The sequence below is a fragment of the Miniopterus schreibersii genome (genome assembly GCF_964146895.1).
Source record: "Miniopterus schreibersii genome assembly, chromosome: 1".
Classification (NCBI taxonomy): Eukaryota; Metazoa; Chordata; class Mammalia; order Chiroptera; family Miniopteridae; genus Miniopterus; species Miniopterus schreibersii.
This window is the reverse complement of record NC_138101.1, coordinates 105671882-105699312: the sequence shown is the minus strand read 5'-3', so window position 1 is coordinate 105699312 and position 27431 is coordinate 105671882. Positions and strand designations below refer to the sequence as shown.

The following is a 27431-nucleotide window of genomic DNA, read 5'->3' as shown; positions in this document are numbered from 1 at the left end:
TGATCAATGACCCTCTCATCATTGATGTTTCTATTTCTCTCTCCCTCTCCCTTCCTCTCTCTGAAATCAATAAAGACATATTTAAAAAAAAAAAAAGAATAAGCTAATGAACAAAAAATGTGACGATCTAAATAGATCCAGACATTGACACATGCAACAGACGATCATATTTCAGAGGAAAGAGGGAAGTGAGGTGGAGGGTGGGAGGAGATTAACCAAAGAAGTTATATGCATATAACCCATGGACACAGTCAATAATGGGGTGAAGGCCTGGGGAGGGGGTGGGAGTGAAGTGGAGGGGGTCAATTGGGGGGGAAAAATGGGACACCTGTAATACTTTCAACAATAAAGATAAGTTAAAAAGAAAGAATACACATGGTATAATTTATTTCATTTATATAAAATTTCAAAGCAGGAAAACAAGTACACTCATATTTATAAATATTCATAATAGCCAAAAGGTGGAAGAAAAACAAGTGTCCATTAACAGATGAATGGATAAACAAAGTAAGGTAAACACATGCAGTGGAATACTATGCAGCTTTAAAAAAGAAGGGAATTCTGACCCATGCTGCAACATGGAACCTTTGAGGGCATTCTGCTAAGTGAACTAAGCATTTACAAAAATTCAAATACTTTATGATTCCACTTATATGAAGTATCTAGATTATTCACATTCATAGAGACAAGGTAGAATGGTGGCTACCAGGGGCTGGGGGGAAGAAGGAATGCAGAGTTGTTTAAAGAGTATAGTGGATCACTTTTGCAAAATGAAAAGAGTTCTGGAAATTGGTTGTGCAGCAATGTGAATGTACTTAACACTATCGAACTGTGTACTAAAATGGCTAAGATGGTAAATATTATGTTATGTGTATTTGACCACAGTTAAAAAAATTTTAAAGCAGGTAAATGAGTGTATGGTGATTTAAAAAAAAAGGATAGTTACGTTTGGGGAGATACACTGACTGAGAAAAGGGTAAATGGGGCTTCTGTGGTGCTGCTGGTAATGTCTATTTCTTGAGCTGGGGGATGGTTACCTGGGTGAGTGCACCAAACTATACACTCAGGATTTATGTACTTCCATGTTACTGTGAGACTCAGGGTGGCTGCTGCCCAGCTGCAGGGAGAGTGGTCAGCAGTCTCCAGCTGTCAGCTCCTTCAGAATCTTCAGAAGGCCATCTTGCCTGAGGTCATGTCCTTCCTAGGACAGCCTGAATCTGGTGACTGAACAAAGTAGAGATGTAAGGTCCAGCCATTTAGACTTGATGCTGGACAACTCTGATGGAACTTCCCACTCCAGAGTGACCTGCTGATTGCCCCGAACCTTTGTTGAGTTTTTGTTACAGATTGACTTCTTCACCATCCCACTGCCAGAGAAAAGCCCAATCCTGCTTTTGCTCCCTCTTTTCACAGGCGTGGGTCTCTAATAATTGTTTTGCATTTTAAACTCAATCTCTTTCATGAAAACCTGAACTAGATAGTTCATACCAGAGTAAATGAGAAAGCAGATGATAAGATGGGGTTTTTGGAGCTGGATCACTACCCATCTGACAATGAGGATTCCATTACTGGAGGAAGGTGGAAGCCAGACAACCAATGGTGAATTGGGAGAGTAGAGCAATAGAATGGAATGTTCTAGATAGAAAGCACAATGTATCAGATACTTGGGGTATATGGGGGGAATAGTAGCTATAAGGATGATGGAATTGGGTGGCTATTGCCAAGCTCCGTGGATGTGCTATAAGATAATTAACAACTTAGGGCCAGTAACAGACAATTGAAAACCAGGTGTGAAAATCTGAGGGCCACCTTTTCTATGCTACCCAGGGAGGGGCCCATATAGCATTGTTCTCGGTTCCCACATAACTTAGATGGAAACTTTCACAGTGTCTGGAGCCCTTGATGTCCTGTGAATAAAGGAGAAGGATGTCCTCAAATTTCGTGCAGCAGGAACCCACTCAGGTGGTATGAGCCTTGACTTCCAAATGGAACAGTACATCTACAAAAGGAAAAGTGATGGCATCTGCATCATAAATCTGAAGAGAACCTGGGAGAAGCTTCTGCTGGCAGCTCGTGCCATTGAAAACCCCATGATGTCAGTGTCATTATCAGCCAGCGAGCTGTGCTGAAGTTTGCGGCTGCTGCTGGAGCCACTCCTATTGCCGGCTGCTTCACTCCTGGAACCTTTACTAACCAGATCCAGGCAGCCTTCTGGGAGACAAGACTTCAATAGTTACTGATCCCAGGGCTGACCACCAGCCTCTCACAGAGGCATCTTACGTTTACCTGCTTACCATTGCTTTGTATAACACAGACTCTCCTCTGCACAGTGTGGACATTGCCATCTTCTGCAACAACAAGGGGGCTCACTCAGTAGGTCTGAGGTGGTGGATGTTGGCCCAGGAAGTACTGTGCATGCGTGGCACCATCTCCCATGAACACCCATGGGAAGTCATGCCTGATCTTTACTTCTATAGAGACACTGAAGAGATTGAAAAGAAAGAGCAGACCGCTGCTGAAAAGGCTGTGAGCAAGGAGGAAGTTTAGGGTGAATGGACTGCTCTGGCTCCCAAGGTCACTGCTGCTCAGCCTGAGGTGCAGATTGGTCTGAAGGCGCCGGTGCCCTCTGTGCCTGTCCAGCAATTCCTGACTGAAGCCTGGAGCGCTCAGCCTGCCACTGAAGACTGGTCTGCAGCCCTCAGTGCTCAGGCCACTGAGTGGTAAGGAACCACCACTGCTTGGTCTTAAGCTGTCCTTCCATAGACACTTAACAGAATGGAAATAAGGCTGGCAGAAATTAAATAGTTTCTAAAAGAAAAAAAAATCAGAGGGCCTTTTGGTTCACACAGGAAACCCACATCTCCTGCAGTGAGAGGATGGAGAAGCCAAGGACTTAATCGCCTGAGGGACAGACTTCAAAGACAGGCCAGTGCCAAATAAGGCAGATAGATCTCTTATGTTAAAGTTAGGGTTCTGGTTGAAAAAACCTGGGACCCTGACGCATGGAATGGATATATCAGGGTGGATGCCTGAAAATTTTGATGCCACAAATTCCTCTGAATCTCTGAGTCTGCTGAAGTTGCCCACAACTCCCTAGTAAGAGCCAGAACACCCTATCTTCTGGAAGACAATGCAGATGCCTCTACCTCACAAAGCAACAGCTACCCCACCTTCCCTCCTAGCTGCTAGGCCTATACTAGATTAGCTGCAGCATAACCCTAGGTTAGTGCTGGGCTTGGTAAGGGAGAAAAAGGAACTATATGCCATAGGAGTGGCAAGGCTTAACCAGAATGTACTGGCAGGAGCCAGAGATGACACACATGGAACTGAATTCTAAGGGTACTTTATGAAGGGAGAAAGAATATAAAATTGGAAAGGGAAGAGTCTAGCCCTGGCCAATGTGCTCAGTGGTTAGAGCATTGGCCTGCTCACCGAAGGGTCTTGGGTTTGATTCCCAGTCAAGGACACGCACCTGGTTATGGGTTCACTCCTTGCCCCTGGTCAGGACACTTGTGGGAGGCAACTGTCGATGTGTCTCTTTCTCATCTATGGTTCTCTCCCTCTCTCCCTTCTCTCCTTCTCTTCCACTCTTTCTGAAAAAGCAATGGAAAAAATATCCTCAAGTGAGGATTAACAACAACAACAACAAAATAATAAAAATAAAAAATAAAAGAAAGGGAAGAGTTAGGATCTCTCGAGTTACAGAATTCAATATCCAAGCAAGCACAAGGAGAGATGGTGTGAACTCACCACTAGGATGGCTCCTAGAAGCATGGAAAAAGCAATGACCCATGCTGAAGCAAGCTTAAATGCTAGAATTGCTATGGCTGATGGTGAAAGTGGGATGGAAAGACTCAAGTAAGTGGATATGCTGGAATGGACTATGGATAACCAGAAGATCTGTCAGATAAGTATGTTATGGAGAAGCCCAGAAGACACACTATTTACCAAGGCCATAAAGAATTTGCTGGTGAGAGGTACACAGAATCTCTAAAGAATTAAGTGGTAGCTGTCCTCTGTAGACCAAAGCTGACGGTAAAACAGACTGTTACAGAACTTGGCTCACTGACAGTAATGGAGACAACTGGGCCCTGAAATGATATAGGCCAGGTGGCACTGCTTAACTTCCAGAAGCTAGGGAATGACAATTATCTTAATGATAGTGAGGTTGGAGTGGCAGCCAGAAGGACCTGGCCCACAGAAAGTTATGGAGATGGTTAATAGAGCAAAGCATCTCTAGTGGCAAAATAGACAATTGTCAAGGGTACCACTTAGCTTGTACCAGCAGAAGAAATTCAAGATATGTGACTAGAAGACTGAAGGTAGTAGCCCCAATAAAAAGTCACAATCCCTTACCCAGTATCTAGACTTGAGCCAGTTTTTAGATCTGGAATTCCATGACTGAAGAGGTGGCCAGGTCCTTAGGTGGAGGAACACTCAACACTACAGCAAAAATACATGGTAATGTGGAACAGACTGAAGAATCTCAGAGGGAAGGATGGGGGGGTGAGGGGTAAGGAGAGATTAACCAAAGAACTTATATGCATGTATGCACAAGTCATGGACACAGACAATAGTATGGTGAAGGCCTGGAGAGGGAGCAGGGTGGAGGGGTTAAATGGGGAAAAAGTGGGGCATCTGTAATACTTTCAACAATAAAGACAAATTAAAAAAACACACATGGCAATGATTTCCCCAGTCCTTTCCCAAAGAACTCTCTGGCCATTTACTTGGATAACTGCACTGGGAAAAAGGGAATACCTGGACATATCAAGATCTGTTGCACATAGGGTCTATGTTGACATTGATACTGGAGACTTGAAGTGTCATCTGCCCCCACACCCGCAGTTGAAGCTGGAGAGGCAAATGGGTGCAGGTAATAATTGGAATCCTGTCTTAGGTTTAGCTTATTTTGGGTCACTGGGTGCTTGGACCCACTCAATGGTCATTTCCCAATCCGAGTGTATAATTGGAATTGGCTTACCCCTGCGTGTCAGCATAGAAAAGTGCTGTGAGTGGGGGTAACAGAGATAAGTTTCATCCTTAAGGATCTAAAGGATGCAGGATGGCAGTTTCCATCATAACCCTGTTTAATTAGCCATTCTCACCTCTGCAGAGCCCACATGATCCTGGAAGGTGACTGTAGACTACCATGAGCTCAACCAGGTAATATAGTCTTGATTATGTCTGTTGTGCCAGATGTGGTAACTGGCTGGAGATGTTACTTTGGCCTAAAGTGTGTACTATACAACCATTGATTTGAAAACTGTGTTAATTTCTATCCTAATCAGAAAAGAAAAAAAAAGAGATAGAAAACCTATGCATTTACATGGAATGGACAACAGTATACACTTAAAGTTTTCTCCCAGAGCAATGTCTCTTACCCTATGTCATAATATAGCCTGAAGAGATTCAGCCTATCGCAGCGTACTGCAGAGCATCACACTGATCCATCACATCAGTGACACTATGTTAACGGGCCAGGTGAACAAGGGTAGGTAGTACACTGGAGGCATATGCATTCCAGAGGGAGCTCTGAAGAGTCTTGGCCTTTGATATGCATAAAATTTTTAGGAATCCAGTTGTCAGGGGTATGACAACCCCACTCCAAAGTAAAAGATAATTTATTACCATCTTACCTCTACCACAAAGAAGGAAGCACACCACCTGGTGGGCCTCTTCAGGTCCTAGAGTCAATGTATGGCACACCTAGGGAGACTGCTCCAATCTATGGCACCAAAGGCTGACTGTTTTGAGTGAACCTAAAGCAGGTCCAGAACACACTGGCCCTTTTCCATCGCAGAAGAGCCAGCAGTTCACTCTCACAGGAACAAACACATATTCCAGGAATGGGTTGCCTTTCCTGCCCGCAGGGTCTCAGCCAGTACCACTCATCAAGGACTTATTGAGTACTTCATCCACTATCATAGGATCCCACTTAGCAGTCCAGGGGCCCACTTTGCAGCAAAGAAATTGTGGGAGTAGGCCCATGACTATGGTATTAATGGTCATATCCTATGCTGTACCTGATATAAGAAGATGCTTTCTTGCCCTGGCTGGTTTGGCTCAGTGGTTAGAGTTTGGGCCCACAGACTGAGGGGTCCCGGGTTCCATTCCAACTAAGGGCATATACCTTGGTTGCAGGCTCCATCCCCAGCCCTGATCAAGGTGCGTGCCTGGGAGGCAACCAGTCGATGTGTCTCTCTCACATTGATGCTTCTCTCTCTCTCTCTCTCTCTCTCTCTCTCTCCCCCCTCCTTCCACTCTCTGAAAAGCAATGGAAAAAATATCCTCAAGTGAGGATTAAAAAAAAAGAAAAGAAAAGAAAAAAAGAAAATTCTGGCTTGGCAGCATGCTGGGGCAGTCTGCTAAAGGCACAGCTGAATAGAGGCAATTCTCCATAAAGATGGGATGCCATTCTGTAGGACACATTGAATCAATATGACAGGAGAGATGTGCCACAGTGTGTGGAATTATGCTGGAATGGATAACATGGATTACTGGTATGGGTGACCAAAAATTGGCTTTCCATGTCCAATACTCTTTTCTCTCTAGAAATACATCAAATCATTCTTTCTATAAGTTGACAATTATTTTGTGTTGAAGTGTGTATATGTGTACACCAAAAAATGTGAATTAGAATTGTACCTGTGCAATTTTGTTTTGTTTCTTCTCCCACCCCCCATTGGATCAGTGGTTCAAACAAGATTTATTTCCTTTCTTTTTATTTTGAAATAATTCTAAACTTACAGAAAAATTGCAAAACTAGAGCAACCAACTTTTTCATCCTGAGCCATTTATGAGTATGTTGCCAGCAACATGCCCTGTCAATCACACACATATTGTGTGTATTTCCTACAGACAACATTCTCTTACATTAAGTACACAACCATCAGAACAGGACATGACAATTGTGCTTCAATACAACCTACTCCACAGTCCTCATTCACATTTCCCCAATGGTCCCAACAATGTCCTTGCAAAAGAATCCAACCCAGGATCACACCTTGTTTTGGTTTTCATCCCTTTTTAGTTTCCTTTCATCTGGAATATTTCCTCAGTCTTTTCTTGACCTTCATGATCACTTTTGATAACAGGTCTGTTATTTTGTAGAACGTGCCTTGATCTGGATTTGTCTGCTGTATCCTCACATGTAGATTCAAGTTACGCACTTTGGTAGGAATATCACGAAGCGGTTCTGTGTTCCACCCCTTGCATCCTGTCAGGTGGGGCATAATTTCAATTTGTTGCATTACTCGTGATGTTAACTTTGATTACTTGATTTATTTGATTAAGATGGTCTCTGCCAAGCTTCTTAGCATTCAGCATCTAAATGATGGGTGCTAAGTGGGCTCCTTGCTTTTGCATTTATTGGTTGATTCTTATATGTGCCCTGACTGGGGATTGAACCCTCAACCTTGGTGTATTGGGACAAAATATAACCAACTGAGCTACCTAGCGAAGGCTGTCCTTTCATGTTTATTTATTTTTTAATCCTCACCCAAGGACATGCTTAAAGAAGGGAAGAGGAAGGGAGAGAGAGGGAGAGAGACAGACATAGGTGTGAGAGAAAAACATTGATTGGTTGACTTCCGTATGTGCCCCAACTGGGCACTGAACCAGCAACCTTTCAGTGCACAGGACAATGCTCCATCCAACTGAGGCACTGCAGCCAGCTGTCCTTTCACTTGTTAAACTGAGGAACTTGGCTCCCATTATCTCATTATCCTCAAAATACTGTACTTACTTGATCAGTCCTTTGCATCTTCTGTGCTGCCACTGCTCTGCCCCTTCATGAACTCTCTTCTCTCCTCACCTGGCTTGGACGCTGACATTCCCAGCTGGGCAGCTGTTGCCACATCTGCGTTCCCCTGTGGAAACTCACCTTGTGCTCGGGCTCCCACACCTCAGTCTTATTCACTACCGAGCCCGCTCTTCCCACACTGACTACCTCCTCACTCTGTTTGGTCCCAGCCATGAAATGACATTTTTTAAAAGAAAGGGGAAGAAGGGAGGGAGAAAGAAAGAAAAAATAATAATAAAGGAAAGGGATTAAACATGTGCACTATAAATGTGATGAAATCAGTCATATGTTTTTATAGAAGTATGAGGACAAAATTAACAATATTTGAACTTATGTTATGTAGTACCAACTACATTCTAGCATTTAATTTATGTGGCGCTTATTTTTGTAAATAGTATAAAATAGGGGTCCAATTTTTTCCCCCTGGTAAATAATACCAGCATGATTTACTATATAATCATCCTTTCCCCACTGAATTAAAATGTCATCTTTCAAAAAAAAAAAAAAGTCATCTTTCATATGTTATATTCTTATAAAGAGATTTTTCTAGTCTGTCACATTGATTCATTTGTCTCTTCCCATGCCAATATCATATGGATTTTATTATGGTAACTTTATCTGGTAAGGTGCATGAACCCTTAGTGTATTCTTCCTACATATATTGGCTATTCACAGATACTTTATTCTTTCCAAATGAATTTTAAGATAATTTAATCAAATTAAAAAGAAATCTGTAAAGATTATAATTGGAATTTTATTAATTTTGTATAAATTTGTAGAGTTGATAATTTTATTACATCAAGTTTTGATATTTGAGAGTGAGACAGTGAAAACCATACAATGTCTGTTCATTGTTCAGACCTTACTTCATTTATTTATTTATTTTTAATTTTTTTCTTTTTTTAATTTTTTTATTAATGTATTTTTTTTGTTGTTGTTAAATTTCTTTGTATTTTTTTCCTGTAAGACTTGGTGTTGGAGGCATTGTTGTAGTTTAACTTCAATCCCAAATTCCAGAAGTAACAGAAATCAGAAGTAAAGATTGAGAGGGAGGAAGGAAGGAGGCAGGCCAAGGAGTAAATAGAGTTTGACTAGAAAAAAAAGAAGAGGGTGTGTGTGTGGTGGGCATTCCCAGGCAAGGCCATTCTTTGAGGGAGGGGTTTGGCAGGTAGCTTCCTCTGCCTCATGCAAGGGAGGGAGGAAAGATCCCCTGGGGACCTTACAGTCCCCTCTTCCTAGGGCTTCCTGCCCCCAGGGGAAAAAGCTAGTACCAAGGATCAGCCACAACCTCAAACAGGGCTCTCCACCCACCTCTGCCCTGCCTGGAAAGTGTATGATAGATTGGCTTCCTGTGATCCTCTCCTGTTTACCCATTTCACAAGATTCTGATATGATTCGGGAAGAGATATAACCCACTTAGACATTAAGCTTGTCACAACTTTTGCTGCCCTGTGAGCTCCTGTTAACTAGTCTGGTTCCATTCCTCAAGACTGCCTCCCTCAACACAACTGCCAGAGTTGCAGAGTGGGGTCCTTGCTCTTGCTTCGTTCATTTATTCAACAAATATTTTTTAGTACCTACTACATACTAAGCACTGTTCAAGATGCTGAGGATACAACTGTGAACAAAACAGACCAGGTTCTTGCTGTTTTGAAGTATACATTCTAGTAGGGAGACACAGGCAATAAATACATAATATAATATATAACAAGTAAATAGGCAATATGTCAGATGATGTTAAATGCTATGACAAAAAAAGCATCTGGTTGAGGGGGATATAGAATGATGGGAGGTGGGCTTTTTTTTGTTTTGTTTTGCTTTGTTTCTAAATTTAGGGTGACAAGGTGATGTGGTGACATTTGAGCATAGCCATGAAGGAGTAACCCAGGCAGTCCAAGTAGAAGACATAACAAACGCAAGATAGGAGCTTGCTTGTTGTGTTATACTGGCAGAGGAAGAGCAAGCACCCCAGTGTGGCTACAGTGGAGTAAGGGGCAAACAAGTGGGGGTAAGGGGGTAGTGAAGACTTTGGCTTACTCTGAGTGAGAAGGAAAGTTACTTCTGAGTTTTGAACAGAGGAATAACATGATCTGATGAAGGTTTTAAAAGATCATTCTTGTGGACAGGAGTGGAAGGAGGAAGACCAATTAGGAATCTCTTAGGATAATTCTTGCCTGAAATGATGGTGCTTCCTTGGACCCAGGCGGTAGAAGTGGGAAAAAGTGGATTCTCATCGGCCTGGCTGAAGTGCCACCATAGTCCACTAGAGGGCAGTACATATGTGTCCTGGTGAAGCTGGCTGTGACAGACTGCCCTTTTTCACTCTCCCATAATGGTAGGTTGTGAAATCTACCCACATAACAGCCACCACTCCGCCTTTGCTACTAGAACTTAGATTTCACTCAGGACTGTGGTGTGCCCAGCCTCAAAGAATGAATCATAATGGTGTAAGCACCATCTCCATCTCCATGATGTTGGCCATCTAATGTCATTCATGAACTTCCTTTACTTCCGAGACCCTCCAACCTCTCCCATACATGTGCGTGCATCAACTAGGGTAGTAAAGTAGTCTTGGAAAACAGGTTTGCTGAGTATAACTAAGATTTCTCTCCTTTGCCATTATTTCTTATGGAAATATTGCCTTTTTAAAACTAGTGTTGAATGAAAAAATAAATGTTTTTAAAAATTCAATTCATGTACACGTAAAAAACTTTGAGACAAAAGAGTTTACAGCAGCACTGTCCAATAAAACTATAGTAAGAGCTACAACTAAATTTAAGCTACAAATGTAACCAAATTTTTGAAAAGTAAAAAGAAACAAGTTGAAATTAAGGCTAATGATATATCTTATTTAATCCACTATATAAAAAATGTTATTTCAAAATGTAATAAATACAAAGTATACTTAATGAGATATTTTACATTTCTTTTATTCATACTAGGTCTTCTAAATCTAGTGGGTATTTTATACTTTCAGGTCATCTCATTTTGAATGGGCCACATTTTAAGTACTTAATACTCACATGTGGCCATTGTCCACAATATTGGTTAGTGTAGGTTTATAGAATAAGGAAGGAGATCTTATTTCCGCAGTACTCATTCTTCTCTTTCTTTCATGTAGACACAGCACCCCCCCCCCCCGCCCCGGAATTTAACAATGCACACGAATGGCCAGCTGGAGACACCAAACTTCCTAAGAATTATTTGTAGCTATGTGTATTCATTTTCTATTGAAGTATAACAAGCTACCATAAACTTGGGAGCTTAAAACAATACCACTTGCTATCTCAGAATTCTGTAGGTCAGAAGTCTGGGCTTGGTTGGGTTTTCTGCTGAGGGTCCCACAAGGCTTAAGTCAGTGTGTCCACTGGGTTGGGCTCTTTTCTGGCAGCTCTAGGAAGAACCTGCTTCTAAACTCAGGTTGTTGGCAGAATCTAGTTCATTGTAGTGATGGATTTGAGGTCCTGTTTCCTTACTCTAAGCTGGGGACTGCTCCCTGCTCCTCGAGGCTGACTGGACTCCTTCTCATGAGATCCCCTCTATCTTTAAAGCAGCAACAGGAGAGGAATGTGGCATGAGAGATCCCCTTGGCCTCTCTCCCTGAAACTCTAACACGTTGATTAACTATAACTCAGCAAAGGGTTCCCTGCTCAATATAGAAGCACGCCTAAGAGATTCGCACATTGAAGCATCTAAATACGGGCAGCTGGGAATAAAAGGGGAGGTGAGAAGGGAGGAGAGCACATGGATGCAGCCTTGCACCCCGGAGCTGGTGACCAGCTTCGCCCAAAGAGGGGAGGAAGCCAGTGGTAGCAGGTGCTTCCTTTGGCCTGGAGGAACAGAGAGTCTCGGTGGGCTTTCCAACAAGACAAACGAGCAGTGTGAACAGCATTTGAACCAGCAGAGATGCGTAGGCAAGGATACAGTATAGAGGTTCTGCCAAGGCTGTCCACTGTCGAATGGTGGTGTTACAGACAAAGAAATGTGGCCACAGAGCCCTGCTGCCCTTGGACCCCCAAAACTCACCTCCAGTTGCTCTTGGTGTCAGGTAGAGGAGCACATTATCTGCAAATAGGGAGAAATTGAGGTAGAATTGCTGTTTCCCTCTGTGTTTGATCCCCAGGTGGGGAGAGAACCCTGAGGTGGTCCAGTGTTGTCATTACTGTGAGTGCAAAACAAATCCCACCCCCAGGCAGCAAGGCTGTACAGTTAGACCAAACATGAGGTAAGCTCTGGGAGGTCACAGAAGTAAAAACCTTGTGATTCACCACCACCTACTGGAAAACAGTAGAAAGATCTCTTCACAGAAAGCTGCTAGAGAAAGGTGAACAAAACAATAGATGCCTACACAGAGGACACCAGCAAATACCATGAATAACCAAGATAACGAGGAAGGTCAGAAAGAAAATGAAAAATCTCCAGAAAGCAAGTTGGAACATGTGGAAATATGTTATATAAATGACAGAGAATTCAAGATTGCAGTTCTGAAAATACTCAATGAGATGTAAGAAAATACAGACAGGCAATTCAGTGCACTCAGAAAACAAATCAATGAACAAAATGAGTACTCTACCAAAGAGATTGAAACTTTAAAAAAGAACCAATCAGAAATCCTGGAGACTTTTGCAATTAAGGAGATTAGGAATGAGCTACTGAGCATAGAAAACAGAGACAACCAGATGAAGGAAGGGATTAATGATATCAAAGACAGGAATCTAGAAATGACACAGAGGGAAGAAGAGAGAGACCTGAGGATAAGCTAAATAAAAGGGCTCTACAAGAACTGGCTACATTAGAAAAAGCAATATAAGAATAACAGGCATCTAACACTAGCCATCCTGCATTCTAAAGACTCTACAGAAGACTCTGGAGTAAGACCAGGCAACTACAAGGTTGCAAAACAGCTGACAAGAGGAGGTGTTCCACAGAGAGCCTCAGATCAACCATCTACCTAAGGACACCAGAGCCAAACCTAGACGGCTCCTCACATTGGGTGATACACAAGTACCTCCCAGGAGAACTGAAATCACAAAAAACAGTGACCCTCAGACAACATAAGCTGCCCAGAAGAAACTCACCTGATTGACTGTCTTTCCCCCCCCCCTTCTCTTTTCCCTTAGGAGGAGGAGAAAGGGGGGGGGGATTATTTGTTTTTTCTTCTTTTTAAATTTTATAATTAAAAATTTTTAAAAAATTTTTTTAAAGAATTTTGTTTTGCTTATCTTGTTTTTTTGTTGTTGTTGTTGTTTCTTTGTTTTGTTCTGTTTATTTGCTTTGTTTGCTTTATCCTTGCTTCTACTATCAAGACTTTCTTGATATTCCTGCTTAATTGCTGGGACCTTATCATTATAACCAACAAGTTTACTGCTTTTCTCTATAGTTTCCCCCAAATCTCTTATTGGACTCCCTCCCTGCCCTGGACTTATCTCTCTCTCCTCTTGAGCCATTGGCATAACTTTTTCTTCTTCTTCCTCCTCTTCTTCTTTTCTTCTTTCTTTCTTTCTTTCTTTCTTTCTTTCTTTCTTTCTTTCTTTCTTTCTTTCTTTCTTTTTTTATTTTTCTCCCTTCTGTCTTTCTGTCTTTTTTTTTGATTGTTAGTTTCTCTTATTCTTTTTATTGTATTTTTATTTTCTCATTTTCAACTATTATCCTAATTCCTATTCTCTCCCTTAATTTTTTGCTGGACCTTCTTTCAGAATTGTTTCTCTGCCTCTATTTTCTCCCAGTAGCTTCTCTATTTTTTATATTTTAGTTTAGTTTATTATTATTATTTTCTAAATTTTCATCACTATTAACAACACTATACTTTTCCCTCTTTAAGATTTACTTCTCTTTCTCTCTTTCTTTCTTTTTTTTCTTTCTAGAATTTGTGTTGTCCCTTCATTCTCCCAGTTCTATTTTCACTTGGGTTGTTCTCATTGTGATTGTCAAGATATTTTGTAAGATACCCCTTGTTTCCTGAAAGTATAGTTGTGTATTGTCCTGCCTTGCCAGCACCCAAACAACAGCTTACACAGTGAGGTTGGGGCTAAGAAACACAGTTAGCCAACCTGAGAGGAGAGTCCTCCCAAGGATGGGTCAACAATAATCTAGACCCAACCATAACAGGAGAGCCAAAGAACCCACAAAAGGGACAGCCACAAAAGAGACATGCCTAGAGCAAAGAGCTCAGAAGTATAAGGAATACACACCTGTGTGCTCCACTGGATCCACAACACAAAATCCCACCCCACAAGACTGGGAGACAGGAAATATATCTAATATATAGATAAAGACACTAAGAGCCACCAAAATGGGGAGACAAAGAAACAACCCCCAAATTGAAGAAAAGGAAAAATTGCCAGAAAAAGACTTTGATGAGATGGAGTTAAGCAAGTTATCAGAAACAGAGTTCAGTGTAAGGATTATAAAGATGTTCAAGGAAATTAATGAGAAAAACAAGGCACTAGATGATAAGATCAAGAATCTTAGTGAAAACATGAAGAAAAAAAAAAGATACATAACATAAACAAAAATCAGACAGAAATAAAAAATGATGTATCTGATATCAAGAATACACTGGAAAGAATTAAAAGCAGGCTCAATGAAGCAGAGGATAGAATAAGTGACTTAGAAGAAAAGGTAGAAAAAAAATCACTCAATCAGAGCAGCAAAAAGAAAAAACACTTAAAAAGCATAAGGATAGTCTAAGGGAGCTTTGGGACAACATGGAGCAAAACAGCATTCACATTTTAGGAGTGCCAGAGGGGGAGAAAAGAGATCAAGGGATAGAGAACTTGGTGGAGGAAATAATGACAGAAAACTTCCCTATGCTGGTGAGGGAGAAAGCCACACAAGTTCAGGAAGCACAGAGGGTGCAAAACAAGAGGGACCCAAAGAGATCCACTCCAAGACACATCATAATTAAAATGGCAAATGTCAAGGACAAAGAGAGAATATTAAGGGCTGCAAGAGAGATAAGCAGTGTCCTACAAGGGAACCTCCATAAGGCTGACATCAGATCTCTCAACAGAAACTCTTCAGGCCAGAAGGGAGTGGCATGAAGTTCTCAAAGTAGTGAAAAGCAAGAACATGCAACCAAGATTGCTTTATCCAGCAAGGTTATCATTTAAAATTGAAGGTGAAATAAAGAGCTTCCCAGACAAAAAAGGCTAAAGAAGTTCAGTACCACCAAATCAGCATTGCAAGAAATGCTAAAAGGACTGCTCTAAGAAAAAGAAGGAATAGCAAGAGAAAGGTACATTAGCATAAAAGGAACATTAACATTGGCATTAAATAAGTATATATCAGTAATAACCTTAAATGTAAACAGAATAAATGGTCCAATCAAGAGACATAGAGTAGCTGAATGGGTAAGAAAACAGGACCCAAATATCTGCTGTCTACAGGAGACAAACCTGAGAGTAAAAGATTCACACAGGCTAAAAGTGAAGGGATGAAATAAAATATTCCATGCAAATGGAAAGAAAAAGAAAGCTGGAGTAGCAATACTTATTTCTGACAAAATAGACTTCAAAATAAATACCTTAACAAGAGACAAAGATGGTCACTATATAATACTAATGGGATCAATCTAACAGGAGGAAATAACCCTTATAAACATTTATGCACCCAATATAGGAGCATCTAAATATATAAAAAATTTCTTGGTGGACTTTAAGAGGGACATTGGGAGCAACACAATCATAGTGGGGAACTTTAACACCCCACTGTCAGCACTGGACAGATCATCAAGACAAAAAATCAACAAGGAAACACAGACCTTAAATTACCCACTAGACCTAATGGATTTAATTGACATTTACAGAACATTTCATCCCAAAGCAGCAAAATACACATTCTTCTCAAGTACACATGGAACATTCTCAAAAATAAACCACATGTTAGGGCACAGGGCAAGCCTCTACAAATATAAGAAGATTGAAATCATATCAAGCATCTTCTTGGATCACAATGCCATGAAACTAGAAATCAACCACTATAAAAAAAACCTCAAAAATATTCAAACACATAGAGGCTAAATAGCATGTTATTAGACAATGAATGGGTTACCAAGGAGATCAAGGAAGAAATCAAACACTTCACGGAAAGTAACGAAAATGAAAAGAAAACAACCCAAAATCTATGGAACACGGTGCAAGCAGTCCTGAGAGGAAAATTCATAGCATTACAGGCCTATCTCAAGAAACAAGAAAAAGCTCTAATGAATCAACTAACACAACAACTAAAAGAACTAGAATGAGAACAGCAAGAAAAGCCCCAAGGAAGTAGAAGGAAGGAAATAATAAAGATGAGAGCAGAAATTAATGACATAGAAACTAAGAAAAAAATACAAAAAAATCAATGAAACCAAAAGCTGGTTCTTTGAAAAGATAAATAAGATTGATGCACCTTTAGCCAGACTCACTAAGAAACAAAGAGAGAGGACCCAAATAAATAAAATCAGAAATGAAAGAGGCAATATAACAACCAACCCAACAGTAGTACAAAGGATTTTAAGAAAATATTATGAGCAACTATATGCCAACAAACTGGACAACCTGGGTGAAATGGACAAATTCCTAGAAGCATACAACCTTCCAAAGCTGAATTAGAAAGAAAACCTGAATAGGCTGACAACTAATGAAACAAGCAGTAATCAAAAACTCCGAGTAACAAAAGTCCTGGACCAGATGAATTTCCAGGTGAGTTTTACCAAACATTCAAAGAAGAATTAACACCTATTCTATTCAAACTATTCCAGAAAATTCAAGAGGAGGGAAAACTCCCAAACTCTTTTTATGAGGCCAGCATCACCCTAATCCCCAAACCAGATAAAGACACTACAAAGAAAGAAAATTACAGGCCAATATCCCTGAGGAACATACATAGCTGCTAAAATACTCACTAAAATATTAGCAAACTGGATCCAGCAATACGTTAAAAAGATCATACACCACGACCAAGTGGGATTTACTCTGGGGATGCAAGGCTGGCATAACATCCACAAATCAATAAATGTGTTTCACCACATAAACAAAATGAAGGACAAAAATTACATGATCATATCAATAGATGCAGAAAAAGCATTTGGCAAAATCCAGCACCCATTTTGGGAAAAAACTCTCAGCAAAGTGGGAATAGAGGGATCATACCTCAACATAAAGGCCATATATGACAAACCTACAGCCAACATCATACTCAATGGGCAAAAACTACAACCATTTCCCTTAAAAGCAGGAACAAGACTTGGATGTCCACTTCCACCACACTTATTCAACATAGTACTGGAAGTCCTCGCCATAGCCATCAGACAGGAAGAAACATAAAAGGCATCCAAACTGGAAGGAGGAAGTAAAACTGTCATTATTTGCAGATGACGTGATATTGTTCATAGAAAACCGTAAAGACTCCATCAAAGTACTACCAGATTTGATAAATGATTTTGGCAATGTAGCTGGATACAAAATCAACATTTGGAAATCAATGGCATTCTTTTATACCAACAATGAACTTTCAGAGAGAAAAGCTTAAAAAAAATACCATTTACCATTGCAACTAAAAAAATAAGATACTTAGGAATAAACTTTACCAAGGATGTAAAAGACCTGTACTAGGAAAATTACCTGACACTTAAAAAAGAAATAGAGGAAGATATAAACAACTGGAAAAATATATCATGCTCATGGACTGGAAGAATTAATATAATTAAAATGTCCTTACTAACCAAAGCAACTTATAAATTCAATGCAATTCCTATTAAAATACCAACAGCATATTTCACAGATCCAGAACAAACATTTCAAAAATTTATATGGAACCAAAAAAGACCCCGAATAGCTGCAGCCATCTTGAGAAAAAAGAGCAGAGTGGGAGGGATCACTTTACCAGACATTGAACTGTACTATAAAGCCATTGTAATCAAAAGAGCCTGGTATTGGTACAACAACAGGCATGTAGATCGATGGAACAGAACAGAGACCTCAGAAATAGACCCACGCCACTATGGTCAGTTAATATTTGACAAAGGAGGTGAGAGCATACAATGGAGTAAAGACAGTCTCCTCAATAAGTGGTACTGGGAAAACTGGACAGATACATGTAAAAAAATGAAACTAGACCACCAACTTTCACCATACACAAAAATAAACTCAAAATGGATAAAAGACTTAAATGTAAGTCTCAAAACCATAAAAATCCTGGAAGAAAACATGGGTAGTAAAGTCACAGACATCCCACGTAGTGGGATTTTCACTGATACATGTCCTAGGGCAAGAGAAACAAAAGAAAAAATAAATAAATGGGACTATATCAAACTAAAAAGCTTCTGCACAGCAAAAGAAAACAGCCTCAAAATACAAAGGAACCCCACAGTCTGGGAAAACATATTTGTTGGGGATGTGTCTGATAAGGGGCTAATTTCCAAAGTGTACAAAGAACTCATACTTCTCAGCAAGAGGAAGACAAACAACCCAATTAAAAAATGAGCAAAGGACCTGAATAGACACTTCTCCAAAGAGGACATACAGATGGCCAAGAGACATATAAGAAAATGCTCAGCATCACTAATCATCAGAGAGATGCAAATTAAAACCACAATGAGGTATCACTTCACACCTGTCAGAATGGCTGCCATCAACAAATCAACAAACGACATGTGCTGGGGAGGGTGTGGAGAAAGGGGAACCCTAGTACACTGCTGGTGGGAATGCAGACTGGTGCAACCACTATGGAAAACAGTATGGAGTTTTCTCAAAAAATTAAAAATGGAGCTGCCTTTTGACCCAGTGATCCCACTTCTTGGAATATATCCTAAGAATCCTGAAACACTAATCAGAAAGAATATATGCCATATATGTTCATAGCAGCACAATTTACAATAGCTAAGATCTGGAAACAGCCCAAGTGCCCATCAGTAGATGAGTGGATAAAAAAACTGTGGGACATTTACACCATGGAATACTATGCAGCTGTAAAGAGGAAGGATCTTGTACCCTCTGGGACAGCATGGATGGACCTGGAGAATATTATGCTAAGTGAAATAAGCCAGGCAGAGAAAGACAAACATCACATGATCTCACTTATATATGGAATCTAAATAACTTAAACTGATGAACAGAAGAGATTCAATGACATGGAAGCATGGATCAGACTGACGAATGTCAGAGGGATGGTGGAGGGCAGGTGGGGAAAGGGAGAGAGATTAATCAAAGAATTTATAAACATATATGCACAACCCAGGAACATGGACAATGGTGTGGTGAGGGACTGGGGAGGGGGGTGGGATGGGGTGGAATGGGTCATTGGGGAGAAAAAGGGACATCTGTAATATTTTAAACAAAAACAAACAAACAAAGAAAAAGAATAATAGGCATCTAGAAGAAGAAGAGAGAGAGAAGGCAATGGAGAGTCTGTTCAAACAAATAGTAGATGAGAACTTCCAAAACCTATGGAAAGAACTAGATCTTCAAATCCAAGAAGCAAACAGAATACCTCAATCCAAAGAGGCTCTCTCCAAGGCACATTGTTTTAAAACTTTCAAAAATTAATAACGGGGTTGGGGGGTGGGGGTGGCTGCTGGGTGGAGGGGATCAATGGGGGTAATAAGGGGACATCTGTAATACTTTCAACAATAATTTAAAAAGGAAAAAAATTAATGACAAAGGCCCTGGCCAGTGTGGCTCAGTTGACTGGGTGTCTTCCCCTGCACTGAAAGGTTGCTATTCGATACCTGATCAGGTCACATACCCAGGTTTTAGACTTGATCCCCAGTTAGGGGGTGTGCAGGGAGCAGCCAATCAATGTTTCTCACATTGATATTTGTGGCTCTTTCTCTCTCTCCCTTTCTCTCTAAAAATCAATAAAGAATCTTGAAAAAAAGTTAATGACAAAGAAAAAAATTCTTAAAGCAGCCAAGGAAAAGAAGGAAGTGATCTACAAAGGAAAACCCATTAGAATGTCATCTGACTTCTCAGTAGAAACTCTACAAGCCAGAAGAGAGTTGAACCAAATATTCAAATGACTGAGAGAAATTACCAGCCATGAATAATATACCCAGAAAAGTTATTGTTTAAAGATGAAGGAGAAATGCTTTCCCAGAATTAGAGATGCTGAGGGATTTTTTTTTTCACCAGGAAATACTCAAGGGAGTTATTCTACCTGAAACAAAGAGCATAAGGTTACAAGGCTATGAGTAAGATCACCAAAAAACTTACAGCACAAGCAGGGATAATTTGTGACAACAAAAACATAAAAGGAGGGGGTAAAGGTCTGAACTGGCAAAGGAGGATGAACATCAGATGCACTCAAAAGAAAAAATACTATTGTATACATGCCGCTTTATGTTTTATAAACTTAATGGTAAACACACACACAAATCCCCAAACCAGGACACATAGCTTAAAAAAAAGAACACAGAGGAAAGAAGTATGAAACACGACTAAGCATAAACATCAAACAGAAGTACTAAGGAAAAGAACCAGTGGAGGCACAGAGCTACCAGAAGATGAAAGATAAATGGCTATAGGAAATCCTCATACGACAATAATTACCCTAAATGTAAATGGTCTGAATTCACCAATAAAAAGGCACATAGTAGCAGAGTGGACCTAAAAACAAAACCCAACCATATGCTGCCTTCAAGAGACATATCTAAGCTGCAAACACAAAGGTAAATTCAAAGTGAAAGGGTGGAAAATTATTCTCCAAGCAAATAACATCCGCCAAAAAGCAGGTGTAGCCATACTTATATCTGACAAAATAGATTTCAAGATAACAAAGATAACAAGAGACAAATATGGACATTTTATAATGTTAAAGGGGACATTACATCAAGAAAACATAAAAACTTCTTGCCCTGGCCAGTGTTGCTCAGTGGTTAGAATGTCAGCCCATGAACCAAAGGATCTCGGGCTTGATTCCCAGGCAAGGGCGTGTACCTGGGTTGCAGGTTCGATCCTGTGTGCAGGAGGCAACCAATCAATGTGTTTCTCTCACATCAATGTTCTTCTCTCTCTCTCTCTCTCTCTCTCTCTCTCTCTCTCTCTCTCTCTCTCTTGTTCCCTCCCTCCCTTCCACTCTCTCTTTAAAAAAAAAGACTTATTTATTTATTTATTTATTTATTTTTAAATCCTCACTGGAAGATATATATATTTTTAAATCCTCAGCCAAGGATTTTTTTCCATTGTTTTTCAGAGTGAGTGGAAGGGCGAGAGGGAGAGAGAGAGAAACATCAATGTGAGAGAAACACATTGATTGGTTGCCTCCTGCTCTTGCCCCTACTGGGGCAAAACCTGCAACCTAGGTATGTGCTCTTGACCAGAATTGAACCCAGGACCCTTCAGGCCTCTGGCCGATGCTCCAACCACTGAGTCAAACTGGCCAGGGCCACAGGATTTTTTTTTTTTTCCAATTTCTTTTCAGAGAGAGTGGAAAGGAGAGAGAGAAACATGGATGTAAGAGAGACACGTTGATTGGTCCACTCCTGCACATAACCAGGACTGGGGATGGAGCCTGCAACCAAGGTATGTGCCTTGGCCAGGATCAAACCTGGGACCCTTCAGTCTGTGGGCTGATGCTCTAACCACTGAGCAAAACCAGCCAGGGCAACACTTCTTAATATATCTGCACCTGATCAGGTAGCACTGAAATATATAAAGCAACTACTCACAGAACTAAAGGAAGAAACAGAAACAGATCAAAACACAATCATAGTTGGGTACCTTAATACTCCATTGACAGCTCTAGACAGATCATCCAAACAGAAAATCAGTTAAGAAATATTGGCCTTTGTCTGGCTGGTGTGACTCAGAAGTTGAGCATTGACCAATGAACCAGGAGATTGTGGTTCGATTCCCAGTCAGGGCACAAGCCAGGGTTGCAGGCTCGATCACCAGTGTGGGGCATGCAGGAGGCAGCACATCAATGACTCTCTCATCATTGATGTTTCTCTCTCTCTCTCTCTCTCTCTCTCTCTCTCTCTCCCCCCCCTTCCTCTCTCTGAAATCAATAAAGACATATTTTTAAAAAAACTGACCTTAAATGACACACTGGACCAAATGGACATAACTGACATTTACAGAGTCTTTCATCCCAGAACATCAGATTATACTTTCTTCTCCAGTGCACATGGAACATTCTCATATATAGATCATATGTTGGGTCACAGAACTAGCACCAATAAATTCAAGAAGATTGAAATAATACCAAGCATATTCTCTGACCACGATGCCTTGAAATTAGAAATCTACTGCAAGAAGAAATCAACTGTAAAGAAACCCACAAAAACATGGAGATTAAACAGCATACTGCTAAAAAATGACTGAGTCAAAGAAAAAATAAAAGATGAGATCAAAAGATACATAGAGGCAAATGAAAATGACAATACAACATATAAAAACTTCTGTGGTGTAGCAAAGGCAGTAATAAGGGGGACGTTTATATCATTACAGGCCTGTCTCAAGAAATGAGAAATCCCAAGTAAATACCCTAACATCACACCTTAAAGAACTAGAAAAAGAAGATCAAAAGCAACCCAAAGTCAGCAGAAGAAAGGAAATCATAAAAATTAGAGAATTGAATGAAATAGAAAACAAAAAGACTATACAAAAAAATTAATAAAAAAAAGAGCTGGTTCTTTGAAAAGATTAATAAAATTGACAAACCCCTGGCTAGATTCACTAAGGAAAAAAGGGAAAATACCCATATAAACAAAGTCAGAAATGAGGGAGGAGAAGTCACCACAGATATCACATATATACAAAGAATCACACTAGAATGTTATGAAAGACTATATGCTACCAAATTCAATAACCTAGAAGAAATGGTAAGTTCCTAGAAACATATAACCTTCCTAGACTAAATTCATGGAGAACTGGAAAATCTAAATAGACCAATTAGTAGTGAGGAAATTGAAACAACCATCAAAAACCTCCCAAAAGACCTGACTAGTTTGGCTCAGTGGTTAGAGCATTGGCCCATGGACCAAAGGGTCTTGGGTTGGATTACTGGTCAAGGACATGTACCTGGGTTGCAGGTTTGATCCCCAGCTCTGGTCAGGGTGAGTGCAGAAGGCAACTAATCGATGCTTCTCTCTCACATCAATGTTTCTCTCTCTCTCTCTCTCTCTCTCTCTCTCTCTCTCTCTCTCTCTCGCCTCCTCTCTCCCTTTCACTCTCTCTAGAAATCTAAAAATATCCTTGGGTAAGGATTAACAAAAAACAAAACAAAACAAAACAAAAAAACACTCCCAAAAAACAAAAGTCCAGGATCAGATGGCTTCACCAGTGAATTTTACCAAATGTTCAAAGATTTAAAACCTCTCCTTTTCAAACTCTTCCAAAAAATTAAAGAAGAAGCAATACTTCCTAACACATTTGATGAGACCAATATAACCCTGATACCAAAACCAGGCAAGGATAACACAAAAAATAAAACTACAGACCAATCAATATCTCTGATGAATACAGATACAAAAATCCTAACCAAAATATTAGTAAATGGAATATAACAATACATAAAAAAAACCCCAAAACATTATGATCAAGTGGGGTTCATTCCTGGGCACAAAGATGGTTCAAAATATGCAAATCAATGTAATATACCACATCAACAAAAGAAAGGATAAAAATCATGATCTTATCAATAGATACAGAAAAGGCATTTGATATGATATAACATCAATTTATGATTAAAACACTATCCCTGGCTGGTTTGGCTCAGTGGTTAGAGCATCAGCCCTCAGACCAAAGGGTCTTGGGTTTGATTCTCTGTCAAGGGCACCTACCTAGATTGCAACTTCCATTCCCAACCCTGGTCAGGGTGTGGGTGGAAGGCAACCAACTGATGTGTCTTTCTCACATCATTGTTTTTTTCTCTCCCCCATCCACTCTCTCTAAAAATCAATGGAAAAAATATCCTCAGGTGAGGATTAACAACAGCAACAAAAAACACCCAAAGACACACACACACACACACACAAAACACTAAATAAAATAAGAACAGAAGAAAAGTACCTCAACATAATAAAGGCCATATATGATAAACCCTCAGCTAATATTATACTCACTGGTGAAAAACTGAAAGCTTTTCCTCTAAAATCAGGAACAAGACAAGGTTGCCCATTCTCACCACTCTTTTTCAACATAATTCTGGAGGTCCTAGCCAGAACAATAAGGCAAGAGAAAGAAATAAAAGGCATCCAAATTTGGAAGGAAGAAGTAAAGCTGTCACTTTTTGCAGACAATATGATTCTGTATATTGAAAATCCTGAAGACTCCACCAAAAAAATATTAGAAATAATAAACAAATACAGTAAAGTTGCAGGACACAAAATCAATGTACAAAAATCCACTGCTTTCCTGTATACTAACAAAAACACTTCAGAAAAAGAAATGAAAAGGCAATTCCTTTTGCAATTGCAACTAAAAGAATAAAATACCTAGGAATAAACTTAACAAAGGATGTGAAGGACCTATATACTAAAAATTACAAAGCTTTATTAAAAGAGATTGAAAGAGACACAACAAAATGGAAAAATATCCTGTGTTCATGGATTAGAAGAATCAACAGAGTTAAAAGGCCATATTACCCAAAGCAATACACAGATTTAATGCAATTCCCATAAAAATACCAATGTCATTTTTCAAAGAAATAGAATGAGAAATCACCAGTTTTGTATGGAAACACAAAAGACCCCAAATAGCCAAAGCAATCTTGAGAAAAAAGAATGAAGCCAGAGATATCACACTACCTGACTTCAAATTATACTACAGAGCTACACTAACCAAAACAGCATGGTACTGGCACAGAAACACACACAGATCAGTGGAACAGAATAGAGAGCCCAAATATAAAACCACATACACAGATAATTTTTGACAAAGGAACCAGGAACACACAATGGAGTAAAGATAGTCTGTTCAATAAATGGTGAAAACCGGAAAGCCACATGCAAAAGGATGAAACTAGATTATATTTGGCCCCATGGACAAAAATTAACTCAAAATGGATCAAAGACCTAAATGTGAGACCCGAAACAATAAGTTACATAGAAGAAAACATAGGTACCAAACTTATGGACCTTGGTCGTAGAGAACATTTTATGAACTTGATCCCAAAGGCAAGGGAATTAAAGGCAAAAATAAATGAATGGGACTATATCAAACTAAAAAGTTTCTGCACAGCCAAAGAAACTGACAACAAAACAAAGAGGCAACCAACCAGATGGGAGATGATATTTGCAAATAATAGCTCTGACAAAGGTTTAATATCCAGAGTATATAAAGAACCCATATAACTCAACACCAAACAAACAACCCAATTAAAAAATGGGCAGAGGACCTGAACAGACACCTCTCCGAAGAAGACATACAAAGAGCCAACAGATATATGAAAAGATGTTCAACCTCGCTAGCAATTAAGGAAATGCAAATAAAAACTACAATGAAACACCACCTCACACCTGTTAGAGTGGCTATTATCAACAAGACAAGTAATAATAAGTGTTAGAGAGGCTGTGGAGAAAAGGGAACCTTCATTCACTGCTGGTAGGTATGTAGACTTGTACAGTCCCTATGGAAAGCAGTCTGGCAATTCCTCAAAAAATTAAGAATAGAGCTACCATTGGCCCAGCAACCCCTCTCCTGGGTATATACCTGAAAAACTCAAAAACATGTATTTGCAAAAATATATGCGCCCCTATGTTGATTGCAACATTATTCATGGTGGCTAAGACATGGAAACAACCAAAGTGTCCTGCGATAGAGGACTGGATAAAGATGTGGTACATGTTTAACCTAGTCTTTTGTGTCTGGTTTCTTTCATTAAGCATTATATTAATAAGAGTGTTCCAGTTTGTTGTGAATAGCAGTAGTTCCTTCATTTTTATTGCTTTATAGTATAGCATGGGGTGGATATATTTATAACATCTATACATGGGATGTATTTATTAATATGTGGAATGTCTTTATTAATTCTATGTTGACATACATTTGGATTTTTCCCCAGTTAGAACTATTGGGAATAATGCTGTGATGAATATTCTCATATTTGAAGATTCCATTTAGAAGTTCAAGAGATGCAAAAACTCATCTATGGTGTTAGATGCCAAGATAACAGTTACCTCACTGTGGAAAGAAAAAAGCAGTGGGGAAGAAACGCAAATTTGTGCAGGCAGGAGGGGGAAGATGTGGAGGCCTTTTTAAAAACCCGCACAAAACAACTCTGACTCAGGTTGCAGGCCTGATGGAACCACTGAAAGCTCTTGAGCTGGAGAGCAAGGTGAACAGGCCTCTAGCTGCGGAGGATGAAGAAATGGAAAGGACAAGCTGTCCACAGGTCCTGCTCCCATTCCCCTCATTGTCCACCTGGGCCACATGGGGTAGACAAAACCACAGGGCTTGAACCCGGTCTCTACCACTTCCTGGCTTATTGACCCTGACAAGTTCCAGAAATGATGCTCACCCCCACACTTACTGAGAGCAGCAAAGAGAACAGAATGAAGCAGACAGCTGTGCTCAAAGACATGCAATAAAACCCGATCCCTTGGGTCTTCCACTTAGCTGCTAAGGTGACCATGCCATGAAGCAGAGCAGATGGTGTCACTCCCTGCTTAAAACCTCCCACGGCTCCTTAGTGATTACTGGATCAAGCCTAATCACCTTACCCAGGCACTCTGGTCCTTACACTCAGGCAGGCGCCAGCTCTCCTTTACTCTGGCTCCACATCTCAGGATGTTCTCCAAGAGGAAACTGCCTCAGGCCTTGTAGTTCTGAGTTTGTCACATGTCCCTCCACACATGCCTGGACACCATCCTCCACCCCAAACACCCCCTTCCCTGCCTGGCTAACCTCTCACTAATTCTTTGACAATCAGCTTAAACACCCCTTTCTCAGAAAAGTTTTGCCTGACCTAGGCCATCACCTCAAGCCTGGGGCGGGCTTCTTGCTCTGTTACTCCCCAAGTTCAGTAACTAACTGCCTGATGCCCCTCTGTGGCAGGAATGAGGACGGCTCATCTCTACACCAGGTACAGGACCCAGGTCCAGGCTCAGTATTTACATGCTCAGTGCTCAGACAATGCTCACAGAATGAATGAATTGACCAAAACTGCCATAAGTATCCAAGCCAGGTGGTCAGTGGAGTCAGGCCATGGTCACTGGGTGCAGGAATGGAAGTCACAGGGACGACTGCCCCTGCTGGGAGTATCTTCCTGTTACACCGCCATGCCCGGGCTGTTCCTGGAGTGAAGCATGCCAAGTGGGAAGGCCCTCCAGAGAGCAGAAAAAAGCTCAGTATCCAAAGTAACCAGAAAAGCCGCATGGATACCAGGAGCGGGGAAGACTGACCTGAAGGCTGGGCTGCCCAGAGGCCTGCAGGGCATGCTGTAGGGCTTGGCTGAAGAGATCATTGGTGATGGGTGTCCCTGACTGGACACTGGACATTGGCGAGGTCCCTGAGGAATGGCCCTAGAGACAAACCAGTAGTCAAGGCCACCCTCAGAGCCACCTCAGTCTCCCAGCACATACCCACTGCTGTCACATCACCTCACGGTGCTCCCGGGGTGCTCAACTACTGCCTCCCAACAGGGGCCTGCATGAAATAACCACACAGAGGTACCTAAAAGCTCGTTAGGTGGACAGGAAGGGCTC

The 27431-nt window shown here is 40.6% G+C and overlaps 1 protein-coding gene and 1 pseudogene across 2 annotated transcripts in view; one reads left to right on the top strand and one right to left on the bottom strand.

The window, feature by feature from the left end:
• Nucleotides 1–358: 358 nt before the first annotated feature.
• LOC308555683 (ubiquitin-like protein 7) overlaps nt 359–27431 on the bottom strand; it is a 28357-nt gene continuing 1284 nt past the window's right edge. Inside the window, exons 4-5 of the mRNA XM_081134062.1 lie at nt 27129–27248; nt 359–1224 (exon numbers count right to left, since the gene is read on the bottom strand). Of these exons, the coding sequence (XP_080990188.1) occupies nt 1168–1224; nt 27129–27248 (177 nt within the window). The 3' untranslated portion in view covers nt 359–1167. The remainder of the gene's footprint in view (nt 1225–27128; nt 27249–27431) is intronic.
• LOC308555688 (small ribosomal subunit protein uS2 pseudogene) lies at nt 1896–2748 on the top strand (annotated as a pseudogene). The gene has a single exon. The product of its transcript is annotated as a small ribosomal subunit protein uS2 pseudogene (transcript).